At 42.9% G+C, this 12,633-nt stretch overlaps 1 protein-coding gene across 1 annotated transcript; it reads left to right on the forward strand.

Annotated features, from left to right (window-relative positions):
• The first annotated feature begins 7,702 nt into the window (after positions 1-7,702).
• LOC115591500 (phospholipase A2 inhibitor and Ly6/PLAUR domain-containing protein-like) lies at positions 7,703-8,800 on the forward strand. The gene is made up of 4 exons (XM_030433559.1): positions 7,703-7,751; positions 8,166-8,267; positions 8,357-8,524; positions 8,664-8,800. Exons 1-4 carry the CDS (start codon positions 7,703-7,705, stop codon positions 8,798-8,800), a joined length of 456 nt encoding a protein of 151 aa, XP_030289419.1.
• Positions 8,801-12,633: the final 3,833 nt, after the last annotated feature.

Below are 12,633 nucleotides of genomic sequence, written 5' to 3' on the forward strand. Positions count from 1 at the left end.
TTTTATACAAAATAAAATAAAGGCAGTCTTTGACTTGACATATTTAACCATTAAGAGATTCAAGATTTCATGATTCAAGAGGGGTTTATTGTCATTCCAGCCATGAAACAAACAGTGCAAACAAATAACATAGAACAATACCAAATGCTACATTTAACTGCTAGTGTAGTGCAAAAATACTTTATAGAGTGACTGTATGATTATTATGATTATTATTATCTACATGAGGTGCAATAGTGCATCAGACAAATACAAAACAGCGACGTAGGACAGCATACAAAAAGGCAACAGCGGTGATCAGTTCAGTCCCTGAGCGTTAAGGAGTCAGATGGCCTTGGGGAAGAAGCTGTTTTGTAGTCTGGTAGTGACGGACCATATGCTACGGTACCTTCTGCCAGATGGAAGCGGGGAGAAAAGTCTATGTGAGGGGTCGGGTGGGGTCTTCCACAATGCTGGCTGCCTTACGGATACAGCGTGTGGTGTAAATGTCTGAGATGGAGGGGAGAGTGACTCCGATGACCTTTTCAGCCGTCCTCACCACTCGCTGCAGGTTCTTTTGGTCCAGTCTGGTGCAGTTTCCGAACCAGACAGTGATGCAGCTACCCAGGAGGCTCTCTATAGTCCCTCTGTAGAAAGTGGTGAGAATGGGGGGTGGGAGGTGCGCTCTCCTCAGCCTTCTCAGGAAGTGGAGATGCTGCTGGGCTTTCTTCACGGTGTTTAAGTTCTCTGCCAGGTGGACACCGAGGTATTTTGTGTTCTTCACGATCTCCACCGGGGAGCAGTGGATGTTCATTGGCTCGTGGTATATTTACTGTAACGGTAAAAGTTACTAATTATAATCTACATTGTTAATAAATGTAACTATTACATTCTTTTTAACATGTTTTATGAATGTTGACCCTGATGTTCACAGTATTAAAGCAGTACGTTAGTGGTTTTACAAAACAAAACAGTGTATAAAACCACATGTAGGCTGATATCATTTCAACTTTTGTTACTTTGGCCTAATTACCAACATGTTGTAATCATATGTTATGAGTGAAACAGTGGAGTGGGGCGAGTAAACCAGTGGTTGTACCTCATTAACAGAAGCTTCTCAAACCTCTGGTCAAAAAGTCTATTTCTATTAGGCGTGAGCACCAAACCTCCCAGACTGAAAAGCCGCTCCACGGGAGCACTTGATGGGGTTGGAGTGTTACACTTCAAGAAAATGTTCTTTATGTTTGAAAACTGATGCAGAATCTGAAGGTCATAGGCCTGACCTGAGGTAGTCCATGACTTCCTTTTCTGCTGAGAAGGTCTCCACTGGCTCTGCCTCAAAAGTGAAAAAGTCCACCTCACCTTGGCTGGCAAACATGTTGGGCACACTGGCAGGGCTCTGTGCTGCAGGAGCAGTTGTGCAGCACTCTGCTGTCAGAAGCTCCTTTAATTGCTCCCTCCTACTTTCATCTCTCAGCCATTGGAGTTTGAATTTTGTATAAGTGACAGCTGCGAGAAGGGCATCTTTGTTGTCCAGCACACCTGCAAAACAAGTCTCGATAGCCTGAAAAATATAATTGATATGTTTATGCCTACAAGGCCAACTATATTATGCCATTGAATTAATTGCAAAGCATCCCTAATGTGAGATAAATATTATGGATTTAATTTTGTTTTAGGTTACTTACTGACATTTGCATTTGTTTTAATCTTATTTTACAATGATAATGAATATTCTGTTCCATGTTCATGAATATTGTGATGCACGGAATTTGAACTAGCTTAAAGATGGAACATACCTGCACTGTGGCATCTGGAAGGCCTACAGTCATCCTGCAGAGGGCATCTTTCACTGCCAGATCTTCTGCATCAGAACTTCAAGTGTGGGTAGTAAAGTTCCATAAGGACAGTCAGTCACCTTGTGAAATGTCCAGTGCTGCAGTCAGAGGCTTCATGGCGGCGCAGTACTCATGTAGGAACTGGTAATCTTTGTCTTTGAAGCACCTAACCCCAGCTTGGCGCACAGAGTATGAAGCTCACTCATGGGGATTCAATGGAATTCCACCTTGTGGATGTCAGTACCAGGAGCTTTCTTTTAGTGACTTCCTCCACTGTTTCTGATACAAGGGTAGATCTACTTGATTTGGTCCAAAGAGCTGTGCATTTTGCTGTGCTGCTCCTACACAGCCTTGCTCTCTGCGTTGGAAGTTAAATATTTCTCCACATCACTTGTGGAAATGATGTTGATGGTGTGTGAAGCACACCTGTGGTGCGGGGGAAGAGACAGCTGGCCATCACTTTCATTCTCAGCTGAGAGGATTTCTGACAGATCTAAAAACGTGAAATCATCTGTGGGAGACTGATGAAGGGACTCCTCCTCCTCCGTCTCATCATCGGACTCTCATGTCTGCACCAATAACATCATACGTGTGCCTACCGTGAATTCTCCTACATGCCAATTCAGCCTTGTTGCGCTCTAATGTGGATCTACTGATCCAGTGGAGCGTTACTCCCATATAGCTTCTGTTGTTGGCAGTACAAATGTCCGCGGTAGATGACACAAATTCGACCTCATTCAGCGCGCCATCTCTCCATCTCTGTATACTCTTCCTCCAGGAAGAAGAAAAAGATGACAAACTCTAAATAATGACTGTATTTCCAGCTAGAAAACGCGCATCTCTCTCCTCCCTTCATTGTTGTTTGTGTTTGTGTCGCTGCGTGGTGTTACACGTGAGTTGTCCTCATGCTGAAAACGTGACTTGTCACGTACTTGACGTCACTCCCAGAGACGCAAGAAGAAAGAAAAAATATATATTTTTATGAAGGAAAATGACCAAAGTAATAGTAACGCACAGTGACTGGAATAACTAACTTTAGTCTGATTACTGGTTTGGAAATATTAACGCGTTAATATATACATATATACATACATATATACATATATATACTGTACATAAATATATATACATGGACATATATACAGAGTCAGTTAGTATTCCTTAAAATGATAATGTGTATCAGCCACAAGAGGGCGTTGTAAGACCTTCTGTGCCTTCTCAATAGTTTCTGTCTGTTGTAAAAACAGCGTCACTGACTGGTAACTTGATATGAATTACTGTTACTGTAAATATATATATGTTATCCAATTTATACTGTTACCTTATTGTTCTGTTTACATCTATACAGTCTGTATGGTCCCTCATCCCTCTCTTCAGACACTGTCTCACCCCCAGTCCTCCTCATTTCTGTCTCTCTCTCTGTTCCTGTCTCCAGTCCTGTCCTCTTTTCCCTGTTCTTTTGTCTGAACTGTGTAGACCTGTCCATCTCAAGCTGTCCACCAGGTGCCCTTGGACTTTTCTCTGATTCTAGGCTCTGCACCCTGGCCTGCAGTCAGTTGACAACCCTTTCCAACTACACACCTGTTCCCACTGTTGTTTTGATCAGCCCTGCAGCACTTAGGCCTTGTCCACACATATACAGATATCTTTGCAAAACAAACATTTTACTCTTGTGAATGCAGATGTATCTTCTACCATAAATACTCGCTTCATCTGAGTGTATGAACCATTTGATCTTGTTTCCGGTGTTCAAGCTAACAGTGTATTTATATCAATACGTGTATGAGAATGTGTAAGTGCTATGGAATATTGTTCCAGTGTGCTTGTAATGACCTGCCTGTAATTAGCTGAATGTGTGTTAAATCAAGTCCTACATGATTGACGAGATGTACCTGTAGAGTGACACACATTTAGGTTGAGTCAGCCTGTTAGTCTCATTCTGCAATAAGGAAATTCCAACATGGAATTTAACTTTTGCACTAAGATAGAGATTTAATATCCAGACTAGTGTGAATTTCCTTTTTGTACTCTGTAAGTCCTCCATCGCTGCACTGAAGTTTGGTGTTGAAGTACATAAACAACACAGATTAGACCATTTATTCACAGAAAGGCTGTAATTTATCATTTAGTCTGCTGATGTATTGTTATTTAATTGACACATAGTTTGGTCTAAAATGTCAGAGTATTGAAAAGGCCTGTTCTTGTTTCCTAAAGCTCAAGGTGATGCCTTGTTGTGTTGTGTTGAAAGTCTTTTGTGGAAACAGTCTACATGACATAAAACAGAGATGATGAGGAAATTCTTTTAAAAAAACCTTTTTATTTTCACTTAAAAAAAAATAATAAACTCAATCAACAGATTATCAAAATAACTTTCGTTTAATTTCCTAAATCTATAATTTGTCATGTCAGGGTTAGGGTGCACCAACCTAGTTGATCTCATCGTAGCCAGGCTTGGAGGAATACATGTAATGGGATTACATAATTAGGATACAAAAAAAAGATGTAACTAGATTTCAGATACATTCTGTTAAAAATGCGATTATTTATAGGATTACAATTTTAAAATAAAGGAAGATATATATTATATATATATTAGCCTGTAACCATGTGCATGCTCTAACATGACGTTATTAAGATTAAATAAAAGTTATCTTATTCGTATTTCATTTCTTAGGTCTTTATTGGTTTATGACTGGTAGGGAGGTAATTCAAAACTAATCAAGTTACATTACTTGAATATTGTGATACTGACTACTTTGTTAACAGGTATTTTGTGACTGTATTAGAATACAGTTTTAAAATAACCCTCCCAACCCTGATGGTAGCATAGTAGAACACAGACACATGTCTTCCCCTAGAGAATCCTGAAGACTCGTCATGAAAACAGTAATAAACTGTAATAAAAAGTTAATAAATTATGAAACATGAGTTTGAAGAAGTAATTGAGTAAAAGTAGGAATAGCAGAGTGTAGAAATACTCATGAGTGAAAGCATTCAAAATGTCGCTGAAGTACAAAAGCATCATAGCATCAAAATATACTTAAAGGGGCACTTTGTAGTTTTGGAGAAGAAGTACAAACTCAGAAATATTTCTTTTGGTGTGCTAAACAAGCTTTAGGGTTAGGGTTTATAATTATTATCATCATTTTTTTTTTTACTAAATGGCTATCTAGCCTGGTGGCTTGTGAGTTTCACCAAATCTTATCTTTATCCAGAATGTGATTATTTATTTGTTGGATAATATTTTGTATTGTCAATCTAAATCTGCAAAAGTGACTATAAAAATCAAACAAATGTAGTGGAGTAAAAAGGACAATATGTCCTCTGAATTGTGGTAGAGTAGCAGTATAAAGAAGCAGAATGTGGAAATACTCAAGATAAAAGCAAGTGCCTCAAAACTAGACATGAGTAAACTTTAGTAAATGTGCTTAGTTCCTTTCCACCACTGCACATTAAACAGCTGGCATCGTTGTTCCTTTCATTAAACAATGCGTGTACAAAAATAGAAAATAATTGCTCGTAATGAACATGGCAAGAAGGATTACACACGTAAAGTAACTGGGTGTGTGTGTTTGTGTGTGTGTGATAGACAAACCAGCTATTGCAAAGAACATACCTGATTCTTATGGCCTATTGTTTATAGACAAAAATAGAGAGCTGTGGTATTTATTCAGCAAAAGCAGGTGGGGCAATGCCGTCAACAACACAGCAGCACTGCCATCAACATAACTCGAACAGCGTTCTACGTTTATTACCTTAAACACATTTCTTCAACAACATAGGTGATTGTACATCTGTAAATTATAATAATCTGGCCTGGAAACATAAAATCTAGCAGAAACCTAAAACGATTTAAAAATTCATTTTAAAGCACGTAAGAGAACACTACAGCACTATAAATTAAAAACCTTAAAATGAACTTGTAGACTGTCACATTATAGGTGATGGTAGCTGACCCATTAACAGGTAAAGTCATTTCACCTTGCTACCGTTGATGAATAAGTAATGCTAAAAGAAAGCTTATGTTAACGCCTTTGATTCCAGGGTCGAGAGTTTGGGTAGAGCTAGACCCTCTGGAGAATAGACACCCAGAGTCACATCCAATTCTGCTCTAACCCAGAGTCGTTTACTGATGGAAAGAGAGCTCACACATTACTTTTGAATTTTTGGGATAAAAAATGTGATGTATTTACTCCTATTTATCAAATGCTGCATGAGTAATGTATACAGACTCAAATTATCCTGAAGTCAAAAAAATTATCTGACGTGACTCAGGCACACATGTTCACAGACAAGGTCATGTGGTCGTTATAAGGTCATTACCTCTATCAAACTTTAAAAGAAGGCTGCACGAGGCTGAAGGGATTGTGCAATGGTTTCATTAAGGGTTTTTATTTATTATGGGGTGTGTGCAGTATTTGATATGTATAATTTATTGCAGTGACTGACACAGGTGCTGCTGTTTTGTTTTATGTACTTTATTTTATTGTAACTTGGGGGCATTTATGTGCACAGCTTTTGAGTCCAAGACTAATTTCCCTACAAAGACAATAAAGTATATTGTATCTTATCGTGTCCTGTGTTTTAAAGTTTTCTTCGGATCAGAGTTAATCTCTTTCAGCGACCTCTCTTTCCTGGAAGTAGTGACAGGCAACCAAATGAAATGTTACCTTGAATAAACTTGTGGATTTCTCTGGTTTGAAAATAGTTTGTATCAAACAAATCCTGAATAGTACACCTGTGAATATATGTATTTATGTATAGTTATAATTACTGATGCATTCAGTTACATATACTGTTGGTAGGGTACTGTTATAAATGGTAGAGGTAAGGTAGTACAAGTAAAGTTCAGCTGTATAGCAACTTTCAACAACAAGCCAGTTCAAATTTACATATTTACAAGCACAATAGATGACAAAAAGCGGAATAAACAATGCAAATTACAGTGCAGTGGACTGCAAGATATAAATAATGATTAAAAAGATTACTTAATAAAATACAGTGGCTCACACGACAGTCTACGCAATTAACACCATCATTGAATCAAGTGTACAGACGAGTTGGCAGTTTCATAACATTCCTTATCAAGACAAAACAAGAGGAGAAGAAAGCCATGGTATAAAGCGTAGTAGGGAGTAGGGACATGCCTATTTATAGTATGTCAAACAGTGTCCTCCCTGTCAGAACAATGTCTAACACAATGAATATATAATTGTTTTTTGCGTCAAGCTGTTTTGTCTTTCGTCATGACTTCAGTGACAGAATAAAAAATAAAACACAGAAATCGGAAAATAAATGACGAGCTGCTGTTCCTTTCTGCTAAACTGTCAACATCTAAAATTACCCAGATTACATAATCTCATAATCTTCAATGCAAAGTGAATTTTAAGACAGTGAAAATGCACATTGGTGAGAATCATATATGCTCTCCAAGATCTGATTATGTTTCTGACACTTCTGCTGCTATAATGTGTTGTATTTGGTTTTGGAATGGTATATTGAAAGAAACAGAATTTGTAAATCACATTAAAAATAACTCCTGAACTTGTTTCTGCTGTTGTCAGTGGTGTTTACTCAGTTCATCCACTTTTCACAAGAAATAAACTGGCATTTGGTTGCTGACGTTAAGATATTTTTTTAGGTGCCAGAATAGGGTGTGGGAAGATATGTTTATATGTTGATATTCCAAGTGACAATAGAGGAAGGGAGTAACTGAACGGTGACGTTGTAAATAAAGGGAACACACCCAATCCCTGACGTTTTAGTGAATACATCTGTCATGAAGTGATTCAACACCTGTACAGTATATAAAGACCAGAGCCGCTCATATGATTTAGTATCACCGTCCAGGAAAACAAATCTGTTGTACTGTTCCGATCATCATGATGAAGCTGATCCTTTCTCTGACTCTCATCTGGGCTCTCTCCAGCACAGGTAACTCTACCTATTCTCTCTTACATTAGACTTACTGCAGATACTTGAGTTTAATTTAGGAGTGTTTAGATTTTTATTTCAAAACAACCAATTTTAGAAAGACATTTAAATATGACAATGAACACCACCATCACCATTTTTATATAAACAAAACACGTTTTGTATCCTTGTAGATAAGACTTGGAGGATACATTTGAATGTTATGGTGTAGCAGTAACAGATGGAGTCTAAAGAGGCAGGGAATAATGACGACTTAGATTAATGTCCTACAAACTAGACACCATTTACACAACTTTGTGTGATCTAAATCCTGTTGCACAAGAGGAAGAAGTTTTTGAGTTTTTGGCCCACCATAGGCGATCAGAGTATTGAGATGTGATCATCATTCATTAACTGTTTTTCTCCTTATTGCAGCTGGAGCACTTGTGTGTGAAACTTGCACCGATACACAGTGTTCAAGCCAGGCGCCTGTGACATGCACTTCAGAGACGATGTGTGTAACAGCTAATATTCAAGGTATTAATTTCTTTATGTCATCTATTAGTAAATATATTGAATGTAGTGTTTTGAGTCCAACATTAACAAACTAACCTTTGACTTTGTAGCCAATTCATCTGGAGTGACAGTGCCACAGATCTTCAAGGGATGTGCATCTTCCTCAGTGTGTCTAGCACCAGGCTCTCAGACATTTTCAGTCAACTTGGGTGCTTCCAGTGCAGTCACATCTGCTCAGTGCTGCAACACAGATAACTGCAACACAGCAACTTTAGATCGTGAGTATAGACAGAATATGAAATAAAATATATTAACAAATAGAACACTGGTATCTTCTAACATGTTTGATTTTTATCATGAAACACTTTAATGTTTTCTTTTCTTCAAGTGAATTATTTTGTTATTTTTTTGATTCAGCTCCTGCGACTCCGACAGCCAACACCCTACAGTGTAACTCTTGTACCAACCAACTTTGCAACACTCCGATAACATGCAGGGGAAATGAGGACCGATGCTTTCAAGCGAGTTGTGAGTCTTTACGATACAGTACATAACAGATTGTCTAAATAAATGTCGCTGCCTGAAAGTTTTTGGAAGATGTCACTACAAGTGAACTTTAGAAAATCAACCAGTTGAGGAACATTATTAAATATAGTAACTAAAGCACTGAACTATGATGTTGAGGTACTTGAATATATATATCTGAGAGGCAAATGTACATTTCATTGTTCTAAATTGATATGAAAGCTATCACGAGTTGTTACCTGAGAGATGAAGATTAAATGAAATAATGCAGACATTTAAATGCAATTTTTATGAATAGTATTTGAACATTGTAAATTGTAAACATTTTAAACAATTTGAAGACTCTAAATTGTTCTTCGTGAAATCATTAAGAAAAAACACCATGTGTTGAAACTGTGATTGAAATTAAATAAATTACATGTTTTATCTACAGTGACAAAGTCAACATCATGCATCAAGACTGATTTAAAATTGTTTTTAATTTTTTGTATCTACAGTGACAAATTCAGGCACCACTTCTCCAGCCTTTGGCTGTACATCTTCAAACATATGTCTAGCTGCTCCAGCCCTGGGTAGCCTACCTTTCATGGAAAGTGTTGGGACACTCAACAGTGGACCAGCCTGTTGTGGGACCAATTTGTGTAATACTATCATGGCAACAACAACGACTGCAGCCCCCACAACCACGACAACTGCTGCTCCAACAACCACGACAACTGCTGCCCCCACAACAACGACAACTGCTGCTCCCACAACAACGACAACAGCAGCCGCCACAACTACGACAACTGCTGCCCCCACAACCACGACAACTGCTGCCCCCACAACCACGAAAACTGCTGCTCCCACAACCACAACAACTGCTTCCCCCACAACGACAACAACAGCAGCCGCCACAACCACAACAACTGCTGCTCCCACAACGACAACAACAGCAGCCGCTACAACCACAACAACTGCTGCCCCCACAACCACGACAACTGCTGCTCCAACAACAACTGCTTCCCCCACAACGACAACAACAGCAGCAGCCACAACCACAACAACTGCTGCCCCCACAACCACAACAACTGCTGCCCCCACAACAACGACAACAGCAGCTGCCGCAACCACGACAACTGCTGCCCCAACAACCACGACAACTGCTGCCCCCACAACCACGACAACTGTTGCTCCCACAACAACGACAACAGAAGCCGCCACAACCACGACAACTGGTGCCCCCACAACCACGACAACTGCTGCCCCCACAACCACGACAACTGCTGCTCCCACAACCACAACAACTGCTTCCCCCACAACGACAACAACAGCAGCCGCCACAACCACAACAACTGCTGCTCCCACAACGACAACAACAGAAGCCGCCACAACCACAACAACTGCTGCCCCCACAACCACGACAACTGCTGCCCCAACAACCACAACAACTGCAGCCCCCACAACCACGACAACTGCTGCTCCAACAACCACGACAACTGCTGCCCCCACAACCACGACAACTGCTGCTCCCACAACAACGACAACAGCAGCCGCCACAACCACGACAACTGCTGCCTCCACAACCACGACAACTGCTTCTCCCACAACAACCACAACTGCTTCCCCCACAACGACAACAACAGCAGCCGCCACAACCACAACAACTGCTGCCCCCACAACCACAACAACTGCTGCCCCCACAACCACGACAACGCCTGCTCCAACAACGACAACAACAGCAGCCGCCACAACGACAACAACTGCTGCTCCCACAACGACAACAACAGAAGCCGCCACAACCACAACAACTGCTGCCCCCACAACCACGACAACTGCTGCCCCAACAACCACAACAACTGCAGCCCCCACAACAACGACAACAGCAGCCGCCACAACCACGACAACTGCTGCCCCCACAACCACGACAACTGCTGCTCCCACAACCACAACAACTGCTTCCCCCACAACGACAACAACAGCAGCCGCCACAACCACAACAACTGCTGCTCCCACAACGACAACAACAGAAGCCGCCACAACCACGACAACTGCTGCCCCCACAACCACGACAACTGCTGCCCCCACAACCACGACAACTGCTGCTTCCACAACCACAACAACTGCTTCCCCCACAACGACAACAACAGCAGCCGCCACAACCACAACAACTGCTGCTCCCACAACGACAACAACAGAAGCCGCCACAACCACAACAACTGCTGCCCCCACAACCACGACAACTGCTGCCCCAACAACCACAACAACTGCTGCCCCCACAACCACGACAACTGCTGCTCCAACAACCACGACAACTGCTGCCCCCACAACCACGACAACTGCTGCTCCCACAACAACGACAACAGCAGCCGCCACAACCACGACAACTGCTGCCTCCACAACCACGACAACTGCTTCTCCCACAACAACCACAACTGCTTCCCCCACAACGACAACAACAGCAGCCGCCACAACCACAACAACTGCTGCCCCCACAACCACAGCAACTGCTGCCCCCACAACCACGACAACGGCTGCTCCAACAACCACGACAACAGAAGCCGCCATAACCACGACAACTGCTGCCCCCACAACCACGACAACTGCTGCCCCCCACAACCACGACAACTGCTGCTCCAACAACAACAACAACAGCAGCCGCCACAACCACAACAACTGCTGCCCCCACAACCACGACAACGGCTGCTCCAACAGCCACGACAACAGAAGCCGCCATAACCACGACAACTGCTGCCCCCACAACCACGACAACTGCTGCTCCAACAACAACAACTGCTTCCCCCACAACGACAACAACAGCAGCCGCCACAACCACAACAACTGCTGCCCCCACAACCACAACAACTGCTGTCCCCACAACAACGACAACAGCAGCCGCCACAACCACGACAACTGCTGGCCCCACAACCACGACAACTGCTGCTCCAACAACCACGACAACTGCTGCCCCCCACAACCACGACAACTGCTGCTCCCACAACAACGACAACAGCAGCCGCCACAACCACAACAACTGCTGCCCCCACAACACGACAACGGCTGCTCCAACAACCACGACAACTGCTGCCCCCACAACCACGACAACTGCTGCCCCCACAACCACGACAACTGCTGTTCCCACAACCACGACAATGGCTGCTCCAACAACCACGACAACTGCTGCCCCCATAACCACGACAACTGCTTCCCCCCACAACCACGACAACTGCTGCCCCCACAACCACGACAACTGCTGCTCCAACAACAACAACTGCTTCCCCCACAACGACAACAACAGCAGCCGCCACAACCACAACAACTGCTGCCCCCACAACCACAACAACTGCTGCCCCCACAACAACGACAACAGCAGCCCCCACAACAACAACAACTGCTTCCCCCACAACGACAACAACAGCAGCCGCCACAACCACAACAACTGCTGCCCCCACAACCACAACAACTGCTGCCCCCACAACAACGACAACAGCAGCCCCCACAACCACGACAACTGCTGCCCCCCACAACCACAACAACTGCTGCCCCCACAACCACGACAACGGCTGCTCCAACAACCACGACGACTGCTGCCCCCATAACCACGACAACTGCTGCCCCCACAACCACGACAACGGCTGCTCCAACAACCACGACAACTGCTGCCCCCATAACCACGACAACTGCTGCCCCCACAACCACGACAACTGCTGCCCCCACAACCACGACAACTGCTTCCCCCACAACGACAACAACAGCAGCTGCCACAACCACAACAACTGCTGCTCCCACAACGACAACAACAGCAGCCGCCACAACCACAACAACTGCTGCCCCTACAACCACAACAACTGCTGCCCCCACAACCACAACTGCTGCCCCCACA

This window comes from Sparus aurata, chromosome 11 (genome assembly GCF_900880675.1).
Source record: "Sparus aurata chromosome 11, fSpaAur1.1, whole genome shotgun sequence".
NCBI lineage: Eukaryota > Metazoa > Chordata > Actinopteri > Spariformes > Sparidae > Sparus > Sparus aurata.

Bases quoted from the DNA above. Each gene is read 5' to 3' on its own strand.
- LOC115591500 (XM_030433559.1), top strand. From the start codon at position 7,703: ATGAAGCTGATCCTTTCTCTGACTCTCATCTGGGCTCTCTCCAGCACA. The intron at 7,752-8,165 runs GTAACTCTACCT...TCCTTATTGCAG, and splicing joins CTGGGCTCTCTCCAGCACAG to CTGGAGCACTTGTGTGTGAA. The intron at 8,525-8,663 runs GTGAGTATAGAC...TTTTTGATTCAG, and splicing joins CAACACAGCAACTTTAGATC to CTCCTGCGACTCCGACAGCC.